At 43.8% G+C, this 25821-nt stretch overlaps 1 protein-coding gene across 1 annotated transcript in view; it reads left to right on the top strand.

The window, feature by feature from the left end:
• Nucleotides 1-25821, top strand: part of fat3b (FAT atypical cadherin 3b) — a 231967-nt gene that overhangs the window by 46455 nt on the left and 159691 nt on the right. Inside the window, exon 17 of the mRNA XM_029766750.1 lies at nucleotides 22814-22932. Coding sequence (XP_029622610.1) covers nucleotides 22814-22932 — 119 coding nt within the window. The remainder of the gene's footprint in view (nucleotides 1-22813; nucleotides 22933-25821) is intronic.

Genomic DNA, 25821 nt, shown 5'->3' with positions numbered 1-25821 from the left:
GTGTTTCTTCACGTGAGGAGTGATGAGGAGTTTCTTTACGTGAGGAGTGATGAGGAGTTTCTTTACTTAGGAAGGGAGTGAGGAATTGGGGAGTGAGGAATTGAGGAGGGAGGAATTGAGGAGGGAGGAATGAGGAGGGAGGGTTTGACTCACTCACTCACCCACTGATAAAAAATATTGTAGGACTATAAGGTACTGTAGACTATAAGGTACTATAGACTATAAGGTACCATAAGGTACTGTAGACTATAAGGTACTGTAGACTATAAGGTACCATCAGGTACTGTAGACTATAAGGTACTGTAGACCATAAGGTACTATAAGGTACTGTAGACTATAAGGTACTGTACACTATAAGGTGCTGTAGACTATAAGGTACTATAAGGTACTGTAGACTATAAGGTACTGTAGACTATAAGGTACCATCAGGTACTGTAGACTATAAGGTACTGTAGACCATAAGGTACTATAAGGTACTGTAGACTATAAGGTACTGTAGACCATAAGGTACTGTAGACCATAAGGTACTGTAGACCATAAGGTACTGTAGACTATAAGGTACTATAAGGTACTGTAGACTATAAGGTACTGTAGACCATAAGGTACTGTAGACCATAAGGTACTGTAGACCATAAGGTACTATAAGGTACTGTAGACTATAAGGTACTATAAGGTACTGTACACTATAAGGTGCTGTAGACTATAAGGTACTATAAGGTACTGTAGACTATAAGGTACTGTAGACCATAAGGTACTGTAGACCATAAGGTACTGTAGACCATAAGGTACTGTAGACTATAAGGTACTATAAGGTACTGTAGACTATAAGGTACTGTAGACCATAAGGTACTGTAGACTATAAGGTACTGTAGGCTATAAGGTACTGTAGACCATAAGGTACTGTAGACCATAAGGTACTGTAGACTATAAGGTACTGTAGACCATAAGGTACTGTAGACTATAAGGTACTGTAGACCATAAGGTACTGTAGACCATAAGGTACTGTAGACTATAAGGTACTGTAGACTATAAGGTACTGTAGACCATAAGGTACTGTAGACCATAAGGTACTGTAGACTATAAGGTACTATAAGGTACTGTAGACCATAAGGTACTGTAGACCATAAGGTACTGTAGACTATAAGGTTCTGTAGACTATAAGGTACTGTAGACCATAAGGTACTGTAGACTATAAGGTACTGTAGACCATAAGGTACTGTAGACCATAAGGTACTGTAGACTATAAGGTACTGTAGACCATAAGGTACTGTAGACCATAAGGTACTGTAGACTATAAGGTACTGTAGACTATAAGGTACTGTAGACCATAAGGTACTGTAGACTATAAGGTACTTTGGGTTCATTCTGAACAGGAGGAACACACTGGGTACAGACTTCAGTTCAATGTGAAATCACATTGATTATTTTGGTTAAGATGATGTGGAAACTATGTTGATTTAACAATTTTTTCCCCCAGTGGAAAGTGTGCTTGTGTGCGATAGTGTGTGTGTGTGTGTGTGTGTGTGATAGTGTGCTTGTGTGCGATAGTGTGCTTGTGTGTGATCAGCACGGATTTTCCATGGGAGATCAATCAACAATCCCTCTACTGGCTCACACAGGGCAGAGAGACGAGAGACGAGGGCAGGGAGATTAAAGACGAGACGATGGGAGAGGAGAGGAGAGGAGAGGAGGGGAGGGGAGAGGAGAGGAGAGGAGAGGAGAGGAGAGGAGAGGAGAGGAGAGGAGGGGAGAGGAAAGGAGAGGAGAGGAGAGGAGAGAAGGGGAGAGTAAAGGGGAGAGAAGGGGAGAGAAGGGGAGAGAAGAGGAGAGAAGGGGAGAGAAGAGGAGAGAAGGGGAGAGAAGAGGAGAGAAGGGGAGAGAAGAGGAGAGAAGGGGAGAGGAGAGGAGAGGAGAGAAGGGGAGAGAAGGGGAGAGAAGGGGAGAGGAGAGGAGAGTAGAGGAGAGGAGAGGAAAGGAGGGGAGAGGAGAGGAGAGTAAAGGAGAGGAGAGGAGAGGACAGGAGAGGAGAGGAGAGGAGAGGAGAGGAGAGGAGAGGAGAGGAAAGGAGAGGAGAGGAGAGTAAAGGAGAGGAGAGGAGAGGAGAGAAGGGGAGAGAAGGGGAGAGAAGGGGAGAGGAGAGGAGAGAAGAGGAGAGGAGAGAAGGGGAGAGAACAGGAGAGAAGGGGAGAGAAGAGGAGAGGAGAGTAAAGGAGAGGAGAGGAGAGGAGAGGAGAGAAGAGGAGAGGAGAGTAAAGAAGAGGAGAGGAGAGGAGAGGAGAGGAGAGGAGAGGAGAGGAGAGAAGGGGAGAGAAGAGGAGAGGAGAGGAGAGGAAAGGAGGGGAGAGGAGAGGAGAGTAAAGAAGAGGAAAGGAGAGGAGAGGACAGGAGGGGAGAGGAGAGGAGAGGAGAGGAGAGGAAAGGAGAGGAGAGTAAAGGAGAGGAGAGGAGAGTAAAGGAGAGGAGAGGAGAGGAGAGAAGGGGAGAGAAGGGGAGAGAAGGGGAGAGGAGAGGAGAGAAGGGGAGAGGAGAGAAGGGGAGAGAAGAGGAGAGAAGGGGAGAGAAGAGGAGAGAAGGGGAGAGGAGAGGAGAGGAGAGAAGGGGAGAGAAGGGGAGAGAAGGGGAGAGGAGAGGAGAGTAAAGAAGAGGAGAGGAGAGGAGAGGAGAGGAAAGGAGAGTAAAGGAGAGGAGAGGAGAGGAGAGGAGAGGAGAGGAGAGGAGGGGAGAGGAGAGTAAAGAAGAGGAAAGGAGAGGAGAGGACAGGAGGGGAGAGGAGAGGAGAGGAGAGGAGAGGAGAGGAGAGGAGAGAGGAGAGAGACAGGTCAACCTCAAGATGCTGCCAGTTGAGGTGATGGCTGTGTCACCGTCAACCCTCTGAACACTGCATTAATCAACTTTAGGGTGGATCACATGGTATTAAGGGTTATTACTCAGTCCATCTCATTTACCAACATAAATCACAGCTAAAGACCATGCAAAACTATTTCCAAATGTTTTACATGAAAGTGGGTGAAAATAGTTTTATCAGTCTGTGCAGCGTTGTGTAATTTCCAATCAACTGATCACTGAGAACACTGAGATAGAATGTCCTCACAGCCAACCACAGCAGCTGATCACTGAGAACACTGAGATAGAATGTCCTCACAGCCAACCACAGCAGCTGATCACTGAGAACACTGAGATAGAATGTCCTAACAGCCAACCACAGCAGCTGATCACTGAGAACACTGAGATAGAATGTCCTAACAGCCAACCACAGCAGCTGATCACTGAGAAGACTGAGATAGAATGTCCTCACAGCCAACCACAGCAGCTGATCACAGATAGAATGTCCTCACAGCCAACCACAGCAGCTGATCACTGAGAGAGAGACTAGATCATGTTGCAGCATGGAGAGACTGGTTATAATAGATCATGTTGGAGCATGGAGAGACTGGTTATGATAGATCATGTTGCAGCCAGCAGCATGGAGAGACTGGTTATAATAGATCATGTTGCAGCCAGCAGCATGGAGAGACTGGTTATAATAGATCATGTTGGAGCCAGCAGCATGGAGAGACTGGTTATAATAGATCATGTTGCAGCATGGAGAGACTGGTTATAATAGATCATGTTGGAGCATGGAGAGACTGGTTATAATAGATCATGTTGGAGCATGGAGAGACTGGTTATAATAGATCTGAGCACGTGTGACTTTTTAATTGCTTTATATGAACAAAAACATTGCAAATTGTCCGTAATGCCGCTAGAAACTCAAGCATTTTTGACAAAATATTTTTTTAAACACAAATAAGAAAAACATAGCGACAGTGGAGAGGAAGGATTAAAAGGTTCAAGTTGACAGGGGACTTCAAGGGGGAACTAAAGGCTGGGGATTTATTTATTTACCCAGCTTGAGAGGACAAGCACAAGTTTAATGGAAAGAGGATTTCTAGAGGGCTGTCACAACACTGACCACGTTTACATGCACACCAACATCCTGTTATAGGTTTACATGCACACCAACATCCTGTTATAGGTTTACATGTTCACCAACATCCTGTTATAGGTTTACATGTTCACCAACATCCTGTTATAGGTTTACATGTTCACCAACATCCTGTTATAGGTTTACATGTTCACCAACATCCTGTTATAGGTTTACATGTTCACCAACATCCTGTTATAGGTTTACACACCAACATCCTGTTATAGGTTTACATGTTCACCAACATCCTGTTATAGGTTTGCATGTTTACCAACATCCTGTTATAGGTTTACATGTTCACCAACATCCTGTTATAGGTTTACATGTTCACCAACATCCTGTTATAGGTTTACATGTTCACCAACATCCTGTTATAGGTTTACATGTTCACCAACATCCTGTTATAGGTTTACATGTTCACCAACATCCTGTTATAGGTTTACATGTTCACCAACATCCTGTTATAGGTTTACATGTTCACCAACATCCTGTTATAGGTTTACATGTTCACCAACATCCTGTTATAGGTTTACATGTTCACCAACATCCTGTTATAGGTTTACACACCAACATCCTGTTATAGGTTTACATGTTCACCAACATCCTGTTATAGGTTTACATGTTCACCAACATCCTGTTATAGGTTTACATGTTCACCAACATCCTATTATTAATCAGGATACTCAAGTATTCTGTTTTTACTGGACACGTATAAACATCATATCCCCGATTACAATAACCTGTAAAAGCTATGTGAAACCCGGGTAAGATGCCTGGGAAATGCTGATGTTAGACGGGATACTGTGGCATGTCAACATGTAATCCATTTTACTGTTGTTTTCACGGTCTGCGCTGGCTCCGTTTCACATATCATGGGTGACGATGTTTTCATCTGATTGTTGAACAAATCACTTCAGAAATTAGGCTATGCCTGCGCAGTTCCATCCACCATAATAATTTAGCTTACTATAATTAATAGGCCACATTATAATTTCAGACATTTGATCAACCATATTATAATTTCAGACATTTGATAAGCCATATTATAATTTCCGACATTTGATAGGCCATATTATAATTTACCACATTTGATAGGCCATATTATAATTTACCACATTTGATAGGCCATATTATAATTTACCACATTTGAGAGGCCATATTGTAATTTACCACATTTGATAAGCCATATTATAATTTCCGACATTTGATAGGCCATATTATAATTACTGACATTTGGTAGGCAAATTATTATAATTTCCGACATTTGATAGGCCATTATTATAATTTCCGACATTTGATAGGCCATATTCTAATTACCGACATTTGGTAGGCGAATTATTAGAATTTCCGACATTTGATAGGCCATATTATAATTACCGACATTTGGTAGGCGAATTATTATAATTTCCGACATTTGATAGGCCATATTATAATTTCAGACATTTGATAAGCCATATTATAATTTACCACATTTGATAGGCCATATTATAATTTACCACATTTGATAGGCCACATTATAATTTCAGACATTTAAAAGGCCATATTATAATTTACCACATTTGATAGGCCATATTATAATTTACCACATTTGATAAGCCATATTATAATTTCCGACATTTGATAGGCCATATTATAATTTCCGACATTTGATAGGCCATATTATAATTTCCGACATTTGATAGGCCATATTATAATTTCCGACATTTGATAGGCCATATTATAATTACCGACATTTGGTAGGCGAATTATTATAATTTCAGACATTTGATAGGCCATATTATAATTTCAGACATTTGATAGGCCATATTATAATTTCAGACATTTGATAGGCCATATTATAATTTACGACATTTGATAGGCTATTACTATAATTTACGACATTTGATTGGCCATATTATAATTTACGACATTTGATTGGCCATATTATAATTTACGACATTTGTTTGTCAACTATAGTTAGATACATACAGCTTCTCGTCCGTCATAACTTGTTTCCCCAGAAGACCATATAAAAGTTGTGCTCAGCAGAATCAATGCATTAGTAATGTCGTTAACACAGATAAAAGTTGTCCGTTTCTTTTAGGGACCGGGGAGAAAACTCAATAACATCCAAAACAGTGGAAAGATTGGTCCTGTGCGAAATGACCAAATCTTATCCGTTTGACCGGTTTTAAGACTTCAGTTGGTCCTGGGTGCACATCTGATGTGGTTGGAATACTGTCTGCTTGCATAACAACAGTGTCAAAGATAACACATTACACGCTCATTCACAAGAGATGCTGAAGTAAATAAATCATATTTCTCCACTTCTGTTCCTAAGACAAAATCAACATTATTGTTGTATATTTTCACTGCAAGAAATGTATAATTCTGCAGGAGTTAATATTATATTACATGTGAGAGGTTGTACTGTAGGCCTACCGTCAGTGTCCATCTTTTAGTTACTATTCCATTTAACCCACATGAACTTTCATGAGGAATGTTCTGTTTATTCATGGATACAGGGATACTCATGAGAGGGATATGAAAGGTGCATGTAAGCAGCTTATCCCGAATAAGACCTGAAGCTGGATATGAGCTACTATCCGGAATACTGTGTGCACGTTAACGTGGTCACTGTCTTTCCTCTCTTCCCTCCACCACTCTTCTCCTCTCTTCTCCTCTCTTATTTTCTCCTCTCTTATTTTCTCTTCTCCTCTCCTCTCTCATCTTCTCTCTTTTCCTCTCTTCTCCTCCTCTCCTCTCCACCACTCTCTCTTCTCTCCACCACTCTCTCTTCTCTCCACCACTCTCTTCTCCTCTCCTCCACTCTCTCTTCTCTCCACCACTCTCTTCTCCTCTCCACCACTCTCTCTCCTCTCCTCCACTCTCTCTTCTCTCCACCACTCTCTCTCCTCTCCTCTCCTCTCCTCCACTCTCTTCTCTTCTCCTCTCCTCTCCTCTCCTCTCCACTTCTTTCCACCACTCAACTACAGTTCAATAAAAAGTTATTCTTAGTATAAAGGGGACTGTCAGTCAACACAGAGTAGATACTGTCCATCTCTCAACCTCTCTACTTCACTCTCTCTTCCCGCTCTGTTTCTTTATCTGCGCTACTCTCTCCATCTCTCTCTCTCACTCCATCTCTTTCTCATATCTGTCTCCCCTATTTCCATCCTGTCTATCCCCCTAGCCCAGAGTGACAGGTCATCACAGCTAAGTCACAGCGTGGCAGCCTAATGCATTGTGGGTAGACAGTTGACGGGCGGTACCATGACCTCGACCCGAACACAGTGACATGGCATGTCTGGCCTCTTACTGAAAGAGACAGAGAAGAAAGACAGAAAGAAGGAAGGGATGAAGGAAACTCTGGTCCCTGCATCCTCAGCTCTCCAATATCCACTAGGTTTCACTCTTTACATCTGACAATGTCTAATGTTGACACGGCAACACAGTCTGTTCTAAACATGGTCTACTGTTGACATGGCAACACGGTCTGTTCTAAACATGGTCTAATGTTGACATGGCAACACGGTCTGTTCTAAAGATGGTCTAATGTTGACATGGCAACACAGTCTAATGTTGACGCGACAACACAGTCTTTTCTAAACATGGTCTAATGTTGACATGGCAACACGGTCTGTTCTAAACATGGTCTAATGTTGACATGGCAACACGGTCTGTTCTAAACATGGTCTAATGTTGACACGGCAACATAGTCTAATGTTGACGCGACAACACAGTCTTTTCTAAACATGGTCTAATGTTGACATGGCAACACGGTCTGTTCTAAACATGGTCTAATGTTGACATGGCAACACTGTCTGTTCTAAACATGGTCCTAAACCCATACTAACATACTGTATACTACATACTTAATGAGTACCCATACTAACATACTGTATACTACATATTATATACTATTAGTTCATTTTAGTATACTGTATCTGAACGGTATCCTTTCAGTTGAGCGTACTAGCGCTTCACCTGTCTACCGGAACTTGATTCTGTTGCTATGCAACCTCTTGCTAGCTTGTTAGCATAGCAAATTACTAGCTAGACATTTTACGAATTCAGGTGTATTCAACGGCTGTTGAGCATTCGCAGGTTCATCAGTTATTCTGCGCTCTGTCACACTCAGACGTGTCTGCTCTGAAATTGGAGTAGATAGCCAGAATTAACAATGTCTATTGAGAACGCACAACGACTATACCACTTAGCTAAGAATGAGGTGAATAATCAAGTCAATAAATGTTGGGTAGTTAGTTAATATACTGGCAAGTTCAATGTATTAGTAGCCAACTAGCATTAGGTAGCTAGCTAACATACCGGTCCATACTGCTGTAATGATATGCTATGTGGTTTGTAAGGGCTCCCTGCCTGTGCCATTAAACCCCTACACCTCATCCAGAACGCCGCAGCCCGTCTGGTGTTCAACCTTCCCAAGTTCTCTCACGTCACCCCGCTCCTCCGCTCTCTCCACTGGCTTCCAGTTGAAGCTCGCATCCGCTACAAGACCATGGTGCTTGCCTACGGAGCTGTGAGGGGAACGGCACCTCCGTACCTTCAGGCTCTGATCAGGCCCTACACCCAAACAAGGGCACTGCGTTCATCCACCTCTGGCCTGCTCGCCTCCCTACCTCTGAGGAAGTACAGTTCCCGCTCAGCCCAGTCAAAACTGTTCACTGCTTTGGCACCCCAATGGTGGAACAAGCTCCCTCACGACGCCAGGACAGCGGAGTCAATCACCACCTTCCGGAGACACCTGAAACCCCACCTCTTTAAGGAATACCTAGGATAGGATAAAGTAATCCTTCTAACCCCCCCCTTAAAAGATTTAGATGTACTATTGTAAAGTGGTTGTTCCACTGGATATCATAAGGTGAATGCACCAATTTGTAAGTCGCTCTGGATAAGAGCGTCTGCTAAATGACGTACATGTAAAATGTAAATGTAAGGATAGCGTAACTAACAAATTGGCAACAATTTGATTACATTTTTTTTACCTTTATTTAACGAGGCAAGTCAGTTAAGAACAAATTCTTATTTTCAATTATGGCCTAGGAACAGTGGGTTAACTGTCTTGTTCAGGGGCAGAACGACAGATTTTTTCCTTGTCAGCTCAGGGATTCGATCTTGCAACCTTTCGGTTACTAGTCCAATGCGCTAACCACGAGGTTACCTGCCGCCCTTTCTCAAACATAACATACAACGTAACTTATTTTAAAAGTCATGACTTTATTTCATTGCTCAACATTTTCTTAACATTTGTCATAATTAGGTAAAGCAATTCATTTGTATCGGCTATCATTCCGACTTCGGCTGCATATTTTCCGGCATTTTCTACAAATCTGAAAACATTGTGAAGCCACGACCATTTTCTGAAAAATTGCATTGTGGGCCCTAAAAGCACAGAAATAGTGTCCACTGCTTGTATACTTCGTATATTGGCAAATTTAGTATGACATCTGGGAACTTTTGGTGTACTAACTCTATCAATACTATGACCAATAAGCATACTATATACGTCACAAATAGTGAGTATTCGAACACAGCTATGGTCTAATGTTGGCACGGCAACACATCTGTCCTAAACATGGTCTAATGTTGGCATGACAACATGGTCTGTCATAAACATGGTCTAATGTTGGCATGACAACATGGTCTGTCATAAACATGGTCTAATGTTGGCATGACAACATGGTCTGTCATAAACTGACAAACTCAGAGAAAGCTGGTCCCTGTAACCTCAGCTCTCCTTTATCCACTGTGATGTTGATTAATGCAGAGTGTTCTTTACTGAGGTTTCCCATGTCTGCCCCTATGGGGGGGTGCGATCATAGGGGCAGTCAGGTTTCTATAGGCTTAGCTGCTTCGCTGCAGAGTCATGGGTCAGATGGTTTAGACCCTTCCATCTTTAAGGTTACTACCCTTATCAACGCCAAGCCTATTTCTGACCTTTTTAACCTGTCTCTCCTCTCTGGGGAGGTTCCATTGCTTGGAAGGCAGCCACGGTTCGTCCTTTGTTTAAAGGGGGGGGATCAAGCTGATCCTAACTGTTATAGGACTATTTCTATTTTGCCCTGTTTATCAAAAGTGTTGGAAAAACTTGTCAATAATCAACTGCCTGTCTTTTTTGATATAGTCTATAGTATTCTCACAGGTATGCAATCTGGTTCCTGCTCAGGTTATGGATGTGTCACTGCAACCTTAAAGGTCCTCAATGATGTCACCATTGCCCTTGATTCTAAGCAATGTTTTGCTGCTGTTTTTATTGACTTGGCCAAAGTTTTTGATACGGTAGACCATTCCATTCTTGTGGGAGTATTGGTGTCTCTGAGGAGTCTTTGGGCTGGTTTGCTAACTACCTCTCTCAAAGAGTGCAGTGTATAAAGTCAGAAAATCTGCTGTCTCAGTCACTGCCTGTCACCAAGGGAGTACCCCAAGGCTCGATCCTAGGCCCCACGCTCTTCTCAATTTACATCAACAACATATCTCAGGCAGTAGGAAGCTCTCTCATCCGTTTATATGCAGATTTACATTTACATTTACAAAGTCATTTAGCAGACACTCTTATCCAGAGCGACTTACAAATTGGTACATTCACCTTATGATATCCAGTGGAACAACCACTTTACAATAGTGCATCTAAATCTTTTAAGGGGGGGGGGTTAGAAGGATTACTTTATGCTATCCTAGGTATTCCTTGAAGAGGTGGGGTTTCAGGTGTCTCCGGAAGGTGGTGATTGACAGATGATACAGTCTTATACTCAGCTGGGTCCTCCCTGGATTTTGTGTTAAATGCTCTACAACAAAGCTTTCTTAGTGTCCAACAAGTTTTCTCTGCCCTTAACCTTGTTCTGAACACCTCCAAAACAAAGGTCATGCGGTTTGGTAGGAAGAATGCCCCTCTCCCCACAGGTGTGATTACTACCTCTGAGGGTTTAGAGCTGGAGGTAGTCACCTCATACAAGTACTTGGGAGTATGGCTAGACAGTGCACTGTCCTTCTCTCAGCACATATCAAAGCTGCAGGCTAAAGTTAAATCTAGTCTTGGTTTCCTCTATCGTAATCGCTCCTCTTTCACCCCAGCTGCCAAACTAACCCTGATTCAGATGACCATCCTACCCCATGCTAGAGACATCATTTATAGATCGGCAGGTAAGGGTGCTCTCGAGCGGCTAGATGTCCTTTACCATTCGGCCATCAGATTTGCCACCAATGCTCCTTATAGGACACATCACTGCATTCTATACTCCTCTGTAAACTGGTCATCTCTGTATACCCGTCACAAGACCCACTGGTTGATGCTTATTTATTAAACCCTCTTTGGCCTCACTCCCCCCTATCGGAGATATTTACTGCAGCCCTCATCCTCCATATACAACACCCGTTCTGCCAGTCACATTCTGTTAAATGTCCCCAAAGCACACACATCCCTGGGTCGCTCATCTTTTCAGTTCGCTGCAGATAGCGACTGGAACGAGCTGGACAGTTTTATCTCAATCTCTTCATTCAAAGACTCAATCATGGACGCTTAGCTGCTTCGTTGCAGAGTCATGCTCCACTCTGACTGTGTTTCTATAGGCTTCGCTGCTTCGCTGCAGAGTCATGCTCCACTCTGACTGTGTTTCTACAGGCTTCGCTGCTTCGCTGCAGAGTCATGCTCCACTCTGACTGTGTTTCTACAGGCTTCATTGCAGAGTCATGCTCCACTCTGACTGTGTTTCTACAGGCTTCACTGCTTCGTTGCAGAGTCATGCTCCACTCTGACTGTGTTTCTAGCTGCTTCGCTGCAGAGTCATGCTCCACTCTGACTGTGTTTCTACAGGCTTCGCTGCTTCACTGCAGAGTCATGCTCCACTCTGATTGTGTTTCTACCCGGCTTCGCTGCTTTGTTGCAGAGTCATGCTCCACTCTGACTGTGTTTCTACAGGCTTAACTTATTGGTATTCTTGTCGTAACGTTGGGAAAGTTAGCAGAGCGATTTGTCATTCTGGTGCCCGTCAGAAGCTAGTTCTCTTCTACTACACCCTGTGATGTGTGTGTGTGTGTGTGTGTGTGTTGGTCTTTTCTGCAGTGGTACACACACACACACACACACACACACACACACACACACACACACACACACACACACACACACACACACACACAGAGAGAGACTGGTTTAACCAGGTGTGTGGATTCTAGCCAATCAGTGATAGTGATTGATGGTATGAGAAATGAAAATCAGAATTACTGCAGAACTCAAGGTCTTTGTCCTAAATGGCATCCTATTTCCCTATGTAGTGCTATACTTGTGACAAAAATTTCTGCACTATATACGGAATAGAGTGCCATAGGGCTCTGGTCTAAAGTAGTGCACTATATATAGGGAATAGGGTGCCATAGGGCTCTGGTCTAAAGTAGTGCACTATATATAGGGAATAGGGTTCCATAGGGCTCTGATCTAAAGTAGTGCACTATATAGGGAATAGGGTGCCATAGGGCTCTGGTTGAAAGTAGTGCACTATGTAGGGAATAGGGTGCCATAGGGCTCTGGTCTAAAGTAGTGCACTATGTAGGGAATAGGGTGCCATAGGGCTCTGGTCTAAAGTAGTGCACTATATATAGGGAATAGGGTTCCATAGGGCTCTGATCTAAAGTAGTGCACTATATAGGGAATAGGGTGCCCTTTGGGACGCATTAAAAGGTATGTTTCTCTCTCTCTGAGTAATACATTGTTACGCAGTGTATATGGCCATGTTATTACCTGGTACTTCCTGTATATAACCATGTTATTACCTGGTACTTCCTGTATATGGCCATGTTATTTACTGGTACTTCCTGTATATGGCCATGCTATTACCTGGTACTTCCTGTATATAGCTATGTTATTACCTGGTACTTCCTGTATATAGCCATGTTATTACCTGGTACTTCCTGTATATAGCCATGCTACTACCTGGTACTCCCTGTATGTAGCCATGTTATTACATGGTACGCGTGCCGCGTCAGTGACACTGTGTTATCCTCAAAGCGGGCGAAGAAGGTGTTTAGCTTGTCCGGAAGAAAGATGTCGGTGTGGCTGGTTTTTCCTTTTGTAGTCCGTGATTGACTGTAGACCCTGCCACTTACATCTCGTGTCTGAGCCGTTGAATTGCAACTCCACTTTGTCTCTATACTGACATTTCGCTTGTTTGATTGCCTTGTGGAGGGAATAACTACACTGTTTATATTCAGCCATATTCCCAGACCTCTTTCCATGGTTAAATGCGGTGGTTCGCGCTTTCAGTTTTGTGCGAATGCTGCCATCTATCCATGATTTCTGGTTAGTGTAGGTTTAGTAATAGTCACAGCGGGTACAACATCTGCTATACACTTAATGATAAACTCAGTCACCGTATCAGTGTTATCGTCAATGTTATTATTGGAGGCTACCCGGAAGTTGGAGTAGCAGTGGTCGAGTGTTATACAGAGAGGGAAAAAAGTATTTGATCCCCTGCTGATTTTGTACGTTTGCCCACTGACAAAGAAATGATCAGTCTATAATTTTAATGGTAGGTTTATTTGAATAGTGAGAGACAGAATAACAACAAAAAAATCCAGAAAAACGCATGTCAAAAATGTTATAAAATGATTTGTATTTTAATGAGGGAAATAAGTATTTATAGGTATTCTAGGTCTGGTGAATAAAAGGATTTGATTTCCTGTATGTTATCACAATCACATCATGGGTAGTTAATCATGAAACACCGCCGCCTTTCTTCTTCCTGGAGAGTTCTTTATTCCTGTCTGCGCAATGAACTGAGAACCCAACTGGCTGGACGGACTCAGACATTATATCCTTAGACAGCCATGTTTACGTGAAACGGAGTATTTTACAATCCCTGATGTCTCTCTGGAAAGAAACCCTCCTTCCATATGTGTTATTTCATAGTTTTGATGTCTTCGCTATTATTCTAGAAAATAGTAAAAATAAAGAAAAATCCTGGAAAGAGTAAGTGTTCTAAATCTTACACACATGTTAACTTTCACACTTAACTTTGTTTTAACTATATATTTTTTTTATTTGTTTTCTTTTCTATTATTGATTCAGTCACTTGTCTTTTTGACCTGCACTGTTGGAGTCCACTGTACCCTGAAATTACATCTGAGACCCTGTGCATGTGACTAATAAACTCATCTACTAATAAACTCATCTACTAATAAACTCATCTACTAATAAACTCATCTACTAATAAACTCATCTACTAATAAACTCATCTACTAATAAACTCATCTACTAATAAACTCATCTACTAATAAACTCATCTACTAATAAACTCATCTACTAATAAACTCATCTACTAATAAACTCATCTACTAATAAACTCATCTTAAATCGAATCTTGACCTGGGCCCGGTTGTTGTTTTATTTTATTTTTTATTTCACCTTTATTTAACCTTTATTTAACCTTTATTTAACCAGGTAGGCTAGTTGAGAACAAGTCCTTTATTTAACCAGGCTAGTTGAGAACAAGTCCTTTATTTAACCAGGTAGGCTAGTTGAGAACAAGTCCTTTATTTAACCAGGTAGGCTAGTTGAGAACAAGTCCTTTATTTAACCAGGTAGGCTAGTTGAGAACAAGTCCTTTATTTAACCAGGTAGGACAGTTCAGAACAAGTCCTTTATTTAACCAGGTAGGCTAGTAGAGAACAAGTCCTTTATTTAACCAGGCTAGTTGAGAACAAGTTCTCATTTACAACTGTAACCTGGCCAAGATAAAGCAAAGCAGTGCGACACAAACAACAACACAGAGTTACATATGGAGTAAAACAAACATACAGTCAATAACACAATAGAACAAAAGTCTATATACAGTGTTTGCAAATGAGGTAAGATAAGGGAGGTAAGGCAATAAATAGGCCATGGTGGCGAAATAATTACAATTTAGCAATTAAACACTGGAGTGATAGATGTGCAGAAGATGTGCAGAAGATGAATGTGCAAGTAGAGATACTGGGATGCAAAGGAGCAAAACAAAATAACAGTATGGGGATGAGGTTGTTGGATGGGCTATTTACAGATGGGCTATGTACAGGTGCAGTGATTTGTGAGCTACTCTGACAGTTGGTGCTTAAAGTTAGTGAGGAAAGTCTCCAGCTTCAGCGATTTTTGCAGTTCGTTCCAGTCATTTGCAGCAGAGAACTTGAAGGAAAGGTGGCCGGAGGAGGAGTTGGCTTTAGGGGTGACCAGAGATATATACCTGCTGGAGTGCATGCTACGGGTGGGTGCTGCTACGGTGACCAGTGAGCTGAGATAAGGCGGGGCTTTACCTAGCAAAGACTTATAGATGACCTGGAGCCAGTGGGTTTGGCGACGAGTATGAAGTGAGGGCCAGCCAACGAGAGCATACATGTCTCAGTGGTGGGTAGTATATGGGGCTTTGGTGACAAAACGGATGGCACTGTGATAGACTGCATCCAATTTGCTGAGTAGAGTGTTGGAGGCTATTTTGTAAATGACATCGCCTAAGTCAAGGATTGGTAGGATAGTCAGTTTTACGAGGGTATGTTTGGCAGCATGAGTGAAGGATGCTTTTTTGCAAAATAGGAAGCTGATTCTAGATTTAATTTTGGATTGGAGATGCTTAATGTGAGTCTGGAAGGAGAGTTTACAGTCTAACCAGACACCTAGGTATTTGTAGTTGTCCACATATTCTAAGTCAGAACCGTCCAGAGTAGTGATGCTGGACGGGCGGGCGGGTGTGGGCAGCGATCGGTTGAAGAGCATGCATTTAGTTTTACTTGCATTTAAGAGCAGTTGGAGGCCACGGAAGGAGAGTTGTTTGGCATTGAAACTCGTCTGGGGGTTAGTTAACCTCTAGTGATCCCTTCCTACACCAATCCCGTTATCGGGATTGATTTGACAACACCCAGTGAAAATGCAGGGCGCCAAATTCAAACAACAGAAATCTCATAATTAAAATCCTCAAACATACAAGTATTATACACCATTTTAAAGATACATTTCTTGTTAATCCAACCACACTGTCCGATTTCAAAAAGGCTTTACGGCGAAAGCATTAGCCTTGTGATTATGTGAGGTCAGCGACCTAGTCACAAAAAAACATTGCCATTTTCCAGCCAAAGAGAGGAGTCACAAAAAGCAGAAATAGAGATAAAATGAATCACTAACCTTTGATGATCTTCATCAGATGGCACTCATAGGACTTCATGTTACACAATACATGTATGTTTTGCTCGATAAAGTTCATATTTATATCCAAAAATCTCAGTTTACATTGGCACGTTATGTTCAGTAATGTTTTGCCTCCAAAACGCCGGCGAATTTGCAGAGAGCCACATTAATTTACAGAAATTCTTATCATAAACTTTGATAAAATATACAAGTGTTATGCACAGAATTACAGATAAACTTCTCCTTAATGCAACCGCTGTGTCAGATTTCAAAAAAGCTTCACGGCGAAATGACACTTTGCAATAATCTGAGTACAGCGCTCAGACACCAAAACAAGCCATACAGATACCCGCCATGTTGTGGAGTCAACAAAAGTCAGAAATAGCGTTATAAATATTCACTTACCTTTGATGATCTTCATCGGAATGCACTCCCAGGTATCCCAGTTCCACAATAAATGTTTGTTTTGTTCGATAAAGTTCATCTTTATGACCAAATACCTCCATTTTGTTTGCGCGTTAGGTTCACTATTCCAAATGCACAAGGCGCGCGCGCACTAAGTCCAGATGAAAAGTCAAAAAAGTTCTATTACAGTTTGTAGAATCATGTCAAACGATATATAGAATCAATCTTTAGGATGTTTTTATCATAAATCTTCAATAATATTCCAACCGGACAATTCCTTTGTCTTCAGAAAGGAAAGACAACAGATCTCGTGGTCACTGCTGCGCGCGTGACTGAGCCCATGGCCTACTGCCAGACACCTGATACAATAAGCTCTTATTCTCACAGTAGAAGCCTGAAACAATGTTCTAAAGACTGTTGACATCTAGTGGAAGCCTTAAGAAGTGCAATATGACCCCATTTACACTGTATATTGGATAGGCAATCACTTGAAAAACTACAAGCCTCAGATTTCCCACTTCCTGGTTGGATTTTTCTCAGGTTTTCACCTGCCATATGAGTTATGTTATACTCACAGACATCATTCAAACAGTTTTAGAAACTCCAGATTGTTTTCTATCCAAATCTACTAATAATATGCATATCTTAGCTTCTGGGCCTGAGTAGCAGGCAATTTACTCTGGGCACGCTTTTCATCCGAATGTGAAATACTACCTCCTAGCCCAAAGAGGTTAACACAGTGTCCAAAGAAGGGCCAGAAGTATACAGAATGCTATCGTCTGCGTAGAGGTGAATCAGAGAATCACCAACAGCAAGAGCGACATCATTGATGTATACAGAGAAAAGAGTAGGCCCGAGAATTGAACCCTGTGGCACCCCCATAGAGACTGCCAGAGGTCCGGACAACAGGCCCTCCGATTTGACACACTGAACTCTGTCTGAGAAGTAGTTGGTGAACCAGGCGAGGCAGTCATTTGAGAAACCAAGGCTGTTGAGTCTGCCTATAAGAATGTGGTGATTGACAGAGTCGAAAGCCTTGGCCAGCTCTATGACTACAGCTGCACAGTATTGTCTCTTATTGATGGAGGTTATGATATCGTTTAGGACCTTGAGCGTGGCTGAGGTGCACCCATAACCAGCTCGGAAACCAGATTGCATAGCGGAGAAGGTACGATGGGATTCGAAATGGTTGGTGATTTGTTTGTTAACTTGGCTTTCGAAGACCTTAGAAAGGCAGGGTAGGATAGATATAGTTCTGTAGCAGTTTGGGTCTAGTGTCTCCCCCTTTAAAAGGGGGGATGATCGTGGCAGCTTTCCAATTTTTGGGGATCTCAGACGATACGAAAGAGAGGTTGAACAGCCTAGTAATAGGGCTGCAACAATTTCGGCTGATAATTTTAGAAAAGAGGGTCCAGATTGTCTAGCCCTGCTAATTGGTAGGGGTCCAGATTTTGCAGCTTTGGGTGAAGGAGAAATGGGGGAGGCATGGGCAAGTTGCTGTTGCGGGTGCAGGGCTGTTGACCAGGGTAGGGGTGGCCAGGTGGAAAGCAAGGCCAGCCGTAGAAAAATTCTTATTGAAATTCTCAGTTGTCGTGGATTTATCGGTGGTGAAAGTGTTTCTTAGCCTCAGTGCATTGGGCAGCTGGGAGGAGGTGCTCTTATTCTCCATGGACTTTACAGTGTCCCAGAACTTTTTTTGGAGTTTGTGCTGCAGGATGCAAATTTCTGTTTGAAAAAGCCAGCCTTTGCTTTCCTAACTGCCTGTTTATATTGGTTCCTAACTTCCCTGAAAAAGTTGCATATCATAGGGGCTATTCGATGCTATTGCAGTATGTCATAGGTTGTTTTTGTGTTGGTTAAGGGCAGTCAGGTCTGGAGTGAATCACGTGCTGTGTCTGTTCCTGGTTCTACATTTTTTAAATAATTATTTAAAATTTTGAGGAAGGCACTTTTAAAGAATGACCAGGCATCTTCTACTGAAGGAATGAGGACAATATCCTTCCAGGTCGATTAGAAAGTCCTGCTCGCTGAAGTGTTTTAGGGAGCGTTTGACAGTGATGAGGGTTGGTCGTTTGACCACAGACCCATTACGGTCGCAAGCAATGAGGCAGTGATTGCTGAGATCCTGGTTGAAGACAGCAGAGGTGTATTTGGAGGGCAGGCTGGTTAGGATGATATCTATGAGGGTGCCCGTGTTTACGGATTTGGGGTTGTACCTGGTAGGTTCATTGATAATTTGTGTAAGATTGAGGGCATTAAGCTTAGATTGTAGGATGGCTGGGGTGTTAAGCATGTCCCTGTTTAGGTAACCTAACAGCACGAGCTCTGAAGATAGATGGGGGAAATCAATTCACATATGGTGTCCAGGGCACAGCTGGGAGCAGAGGGGGGTCTATAACAGGCGGCAATGATGAGAGACTTGTTTCTGGAAAGGAGGATTTTTAAAAGTAGAAGCTAATATTGTTTAGGCACAGACCTGGATAGTATGACAGAACTCTGCAGGCTATCTCTGCAGTAGATTGCAACTCCACCCCTTTTGGCAGTTCTATCTTGTCAGAAAATGTTATAGTTAGGGATGGAAATTTCATGGTTTTTGGTGGTCTTCCTAAGCCAGGATTCAGACACGGCTAGGACACCCAGGTTGGCAGAGTGTGCTAAAGCAGTGAGTAAAACAAACTTAGGGAGAAGGCTTCTAATGTTAACATGCATGAAACCAAGGCTATTACGGTTACAGAAGTCATCAAAAGAGAGCGCCTGGGGAGTAGGTGTGGAGCCAGGCACTGAAGGGCCTGGATTAACCTCTACATCACCAGAGAAACAGAGGAGGAGTAGGATAAGGGTACGGCTAAAGGCTATAAGAACTGGTCATCTAGTACGTTCGGAATAGAGAGTAAAAGGAGCAGGTTTCTGGGCGCGATAGAATAAATTCAATGCATAATGTACAGACAAAGGTATGGTAGGATGTGAATACAGTGGAGGTAAACCTAGGCATTGAGTGACGATGAGAGAGGTATTGCCTCTAGAGACATAAATTAAACCAGGTGAGGTCACTGCATGTGTGGGAGGTGGGACAAGAGGGTTAGCTGAGGCATATTGAGCAGGGCTGGAGGCTCTACAGTGAAATAAGACAATAATCACTAACCAAAACAGCAATGGGCAATGCATATTATTATTAGGGAGAGGCATGTGTAGCCGAGTGATCATAGGCTCCAGTGAGTAGCTGGGTGGGCTGGAGACACGGCGATTCAGAGAGCTAGCGGGCCGGGGCTAGCAGGTCGGAGCTAGCGGGCCGGAGCTAGCGGGCCTGGGCTAGCAGACTAGCAGAAGGGCCTTAGAGGGACGTGGTGACGGAAGAAGTCTGTTGTAGCCCCCTCGTGCTGTTTAGCCTAGGGTCCAGTGAGTAGTTAGGCGGGCTGGAGACACGGTGATTCAGACAGCTAGCGTGCCGGGGCTAGCAGGCTAGCAGAAGGGCCTTAGAGGGACGGTTACATATATATATATACACAACAAGATGAAGACACCTGACCATCTTAAGGGTAAGTTCATCGTTAGAGCCATAGGATCTTATGGTTAGCCTTAAGATGCTGTTATTGGTGATGGGGACAGACAGACTGTCGAGTTTGATGTGTGTTGAAGTAGCAGAAAAGAGCCAGTCGCTTTTCAAAGTGCTTTCACAACCGATTTGTCTCTCTCTCTGTTCTCTGTGTGTGATGTAGAATAGATTTGTTTTGAAAAGGAAGGTCAAGGACGCCAAGGCATGGTCACACACACACTTTCTTTCTGTCTCTCTCTCTCTCTCTCTCTCTCTCTCTCTCTCTCTCTCTCTCTCCTCTCCTCTCTCTCTCATCTCTCTCTCATCTCTCTCCTCTCTCTCTCTCTTCTCTCTCTCTCTCTCTCTGTCTCCTCTCTCTCTCTCTCTCTGTCTCTCTCTCTCTCTGTCTCTCTCCTCCTGCTCTCTCTGTCTCTGCTCTCTCCCTCCTCTCTCTCTCTCTCTCTCTCTCTCTCTCTCTCTCTCTCTCTGTCTCTCTATCGCTCTCTCTCTGTCTCTCTATCGCTCTCTCTCTCTCTCTCTCTCGCTCTCTCGCTCTCTCTCATGGTGTGTGATGTAGAATAGATTTGTTTTGAAAAGGAAGGTCAAGGACGCCAAGGTCACACACACACACTTTCTTTCACTTTTTTTATTTTTTATTTTTTATTTATTTTATTTATCCTTTATTTAACTTGGCAAGTCAGTTAAGAACAAATTCTTATTTACACTGACCAAAAACGGTGGGCCAATTGTGTGCCGCCCAATCATGGCCGATTGTGATACAGCACTGAGATGCAGCGCCTTAGACCTCTCTCTCTCTCTCTCTCTCTCTCTCTCTCCTCTCTCTCTCTCTCTCTCTCTCTCTCTCTCTCTCTCTCTCTCTCTCTTTCTTTCTCTCTCTCTCTCTCCTTCTCTCTCTCTCTCCTCCTCTCTCTCTCTCTCCTCTCTCTCTCTCTCTCCCCTTCTCTCTGTCTCTCTCTCTCTCTCTCCCTCTCTCCCCTTCTCTCTCCCTCCATTTGTGATGCTCCTACACCCTAACACTTGTTGTGGTTGAGTGTGTCACTCAGTGTGCATCAGTGTCAAAGCTATAGGACCTAACATTTTCTGAGTTCTGACACCAGACCGTCCTTAACTGTCAGCTATTTTGTTTCCTGCGGGCCATCAAATTCACACCAGCCTGTGTGTGTGTGTGTGTGTGTGTGTGTGTGTGTGTGTGTGTGTGTGTGTGTGTGTGTGTGTGTGTGTGTGTGTGTGTGTGTTGAAAGAGAGGGGGGGTTGAAAGAGAAGGGGGGGTTGAAAGAGAGAGTGACAGAAGGAGAAAGAGAGACAGAGACAGAGAGAGAGAAAGAGAACAGTGTTGGTAGCAGTTTAGTCAGCGTTGATTAAGGTACCATAGTAGAGCTGTTACGGCTGTCGTAGAGAGGGGACCAAAGGGCAGCGTGGTTAGTGTTCATTATTATTTATTTAAACAATGAAAACACTAGAACAAAGAAACCGAAAAGCCAAACAGTTCCGTCAGGTAACGAATACAAAACAGAAAATAACTACCCACAAAACACAGGTGGGAAAAAGTGGGAAAAAGGGCTGCCTAAGTATGGTTCCTAATCAGAGACAACGATAGACAGCTGCCTCTGATTAGGAACCATACTCGGCCCAAAACATAGAAATACAAAACGTAGAATGCCCACCCCACACCCTGACCTAACCACATAGAGAAATAAACCGTCTCTCTCAGGTCAGGGCGTGACTAGAGCGGTATTAAGTTATTCGTTATTATTACGTTAGTTGATTAAGGTACCATTATTAATACCTGTATTAATAACCATAGTAGAGCAGTACGTGTGTGTGGGATAACTCTGTCACTATGACATTGGCCTTGGAAAATGCGGAGTCACTTCTTACATAGCTAGTGGCTAATACACACAGACACACACACACACACGCACACACACACCACTCACTCACAGACACAGACACAGACACAGACACTCACCACTCACAGACACAGACACAGACACAGACACAGACACAGACACACACACACACACACACACACACACACACACACACACACACACACACACACACACACACACACACACACACACACACACACACACAGGACTATAAATGGTGCCATCCTGTATTATACTGATGCTAAAATGTTTATTATATTCTGCTGAGCCATTTACTTTGAGCCATTTACTTGGTAATGTTATGTTATTTCTTATCGTTGTTTTGTTGTGCTAGTAAGCATATCTTTTCTCCTCCTCCTCATCCTCCTCCCTACTCCTCTCCTCCCTCGTCCTCCTCTCCTCTCTCCTCTTCCTCTCCTCCTCCTCTCCTCCTCCTCTCCTCCTCCTTTCCTCCTCTCCTCCTCCTCTCCTCCTCCTTTCCTCCTTCCTCCTCCTCTCCTCACTCCTCCTCCTACTCCCTACTCTTCTCCTCCCTCCTCCTCCTCCTCCTCTCCTCTCCTCCTCCCTCCTCCTCCTCTCCTCCTTCCTCCTCCTCTCCTCTCCTCCCTCCTCCTCCTCCTCCTCCTCTCCTCTCCTCCCTCCTCCTCCTCTCCTCCTTCCTCCTCCTCTCCTCACTCCTCCTCCTACTCCCTACTCTTCTCCTCCCTCCTCCTCCTCCTCCTCCTCTCCTCTCCTCCCTCCTCCTCCTCTCCTCCTCCTCTCCTCCTCCTCTCCTCCTTCCTCCTCCTCTCCCCCCCCTCCTCCTCCTCTCCTCCCTCCTCCTCCTCCTCTCCTCCCTCCTCTCGTCTTTTCAGGTTTGATCTACACTACAGGTATTCTGGACTGTGAAACCAAGGCGTCCTATTGGTTGACGGTCCACGCCACCACCCGTGGGGTCACGCCCCTCTCCGCCTCCATTGAGGTCTTCATCCAGGTGTGTGAAGGTGTCCTCATGCTTCCCAGTCCAAGCAGGTGTGTAACACCACTAGTGTGTGAAGGTGTCCTGATGCTTCCCAGTCCAAGCAGGTGTGTAACAACACTAGTGTGTGAAGGTGTCCTCATGCTTCCCAGTCCAAGCAGGTGTGTAACACCACTAGTGTGTGAAGGTGTCCTGATGCTTCCCAGTCCAAGCAGGTGTATAACAACACTAGTGTGTGAAGGTGTCCTCATGCTTCCCAGTCCAAGCAGGTGTATAACAACACTAGTGTGTGAAGGTGTCCTCATGCTTCCCAGTCCAAGCAGGTGTGTAACAACACTAGTGTGTGAAGGTGTCCTCATGCTTCCCAGTCCAAGCAGGTGTGTAACACCACTAGTGTGTGAAGGTGTCCTGATGCTTCCCAGTCCAAGCAGGTGTGTAACAACACTAGTGTGTGTGAAGGTGTCCTCATGCTTCCCAGTCCAAGCAGGTGTGTAACACCACTAGTGTGTGTGAAGGTGTCCTGATGCTTCCCAGTCCAAGCAGGTGTGTAACACCACTAGTGTGTGAAGGTGTCCTGATGCTTCCCCAGTCCAAGCAGGTGTGTAACAACACTAGTGTGTGAAGGTGTCCTGATGCTTCCCCAGTCCAAGCAGGTGTGTAACAACACTAGTGTGTGAAGGTGTCCTGATGCTTCCCCAGTATCCTCGACAGTTCAGAAGACCTTATGCATATATTATTACAACATTTGTGACGTTTTCGTTCATTTTAGACTTTGGTAAGTTGTTTTTTTCCCTCCCCGGCTGTTCGGGGACACAAAACATTTTCACGAGGTCAGCTGAAGTTCGGTTAGCTGAAGTCTACGCCCCTTCGTCGATGATTGGTCAACTTGTAGGGATTCTTAAATAAAGTCTTTGTTGTCATTCAACAAGAGAGACGGCTCGTTTTCATGTTCATTTTTGTCATTGAGAAATTCTGCACCAAACGTCTTTGTTAGATGTAAAATGGCTCGACTAAGAACTCCTCGGCAACAAAAAAAACGTCAAAATTTAACGACAGATTTTATTCTGACTATTTTGAAGAAGTGTAACCTGGCTTCCTTTTCAAGGGAGCACGCTCATTCGGTTCACCTAGCCAACTATGAAGCATGTTGACGCCTTCAGTCTGTTTCTGAGTGTGTGTGTATATATGTGTGTGTGTGTGTGTGTGTGTGTGTGTGTGTGTGTGTGTGTGTGTGTGTGTGTGTGTGTGTGTGTGTGTGTGTGTGTGTGTGTGTGTGTGTGTGTGTGTGTGTGTGTGTGTGGTGTGTCTCTCTCTACCTTTCAAGACGTTTTCAGGTCCAAGCTCTATTCTCCCCAGAACACAGAGCTTAATGATACCCAGTCTACAACCCCAAACAGCAAGCAATGCAGAAGCAACAGACCAGTGACTCGCTTCCTGAGTTAATATCTGTGTTAATAACCAACAGGCCAGTGGCTATCTTCCTGAGTTAATACCTGTATTAATAACCAACAGGCCAGTGACTATCTTCCTGAGTTAATACCTGTATTAATAACCAACAGGCTGAGTTAATACCTGTATTAATAACCAACAGGCCAGTGACTATCTTCCTGAGTTAATATCTGTATTAATAACCAACAGGCCAGTGGCTATCTTCCTGAGTTAATACCTGTATTAATAACCAACAGGCCAGTGGCTATCTTCCTGAGTTAATACCTGTATTAATAACCAACAGGCCAGTGGCTATCTTCCTGAGTTAATACCTACAGTACATTAAGAAACTACATGCTAACACTCTCTTGATGTTTTGCTCAATGGGCTAACAGAGTCCTGTGATGCAAAACAGACTGGGTTTCTAACTCTTGGGGTGCGCTCGTAAATTTCCCCTTGTTTTGAGAGTGCTCTCTGTGCCGATCATAAATTCAGAGCGTTGTCAGATTGTCCATTCATAAATCTAGAACATTTCGTACGGGGAGTGTATGCAGCAGTCAAGCACACAGGCTAACTGGCTAACGGTGGCTATATTGATAGAAACTTCCAGTCATACGAGAGAACACTCTGGGAGAACATGCTGAAAGAAGACGCTGAGAGAACACCCTGAGAGAACACCCTAAGAGAAGACGCTGAGAGAACACCCTGAGAGAACACCCTGAGAGAACACGCTGAGAGAACACGCTGAGAGAACACGCTGAGAGAACACGCTGAGAGAACACGCTGAGAGAACACGCTGAGAGAACACGCTGATAGAACACGCTGAGAGAACACCCTGAGAGAACACCCTGAGAGAACACCCTGAGAGAACACCCTGAGAGAACACGCTGAGAGAACACGCTGAGAACACGCTGAGAGAACACGCTGAGAGAACACCTGAGAGAACACCTGAGGAACACGCTGAGAGAACACCCTAAGAGAACACCCTGAGAGAACACCCTGAGAGAACAACCCTGAGAGAACACACCTGAGAGAACACCCTGAGAGAACACCCTGAGAGAGAACACCCTGAGAGAACACCCTGAGAGAAACACCCTGAGAGAACACCCTGAGAGAACACCCTGAGAGAACACCTGAGAGAACACCCTGAGAGAACACACCACTGAGAGAAAACACCCTGAGAGAACACCCTGAGAGAACACCCTAAGAAACACCCTGAGAGAACACCCTAAGAGAACACTCTGAGAGAACACGCTGAGAGAACACCCTGAGAGAACACGCTGGAGAACACGCTGAGAGAACACCCTGAGAGAACACGCTGAGAGAACACCTGAGAGAACCGCTGAGAACACGCTGAGAGAACACGCTGAGAGAACACGCTAGGGAAACACGCTGAGAGAACACCCTGAGAGAACACCCTGAGAGAACACCCTGAGAGAACACGCTGAGAGAACACGCTGAGAGAACACGCTGAGA

The sequence above is a fragment of the Salmo trutta genome, chromosome 12 (assembly GCF_901001165.1).
Source record: "Salmo trutta chromosome 12, fSalTru1.1, whole genome shotgun sequence".
Classification (NCBI taxonomy): Eukaryota; Metazoa; Chordata; class Actinopteri; order Salmoniformes; family Salmonidae; genus Salmo; species Salmo trutta.
Note: the sequence above shows the minus strand (reverse complement) of the source record. Positions and strands in the feature narration are given on the sequence as shown.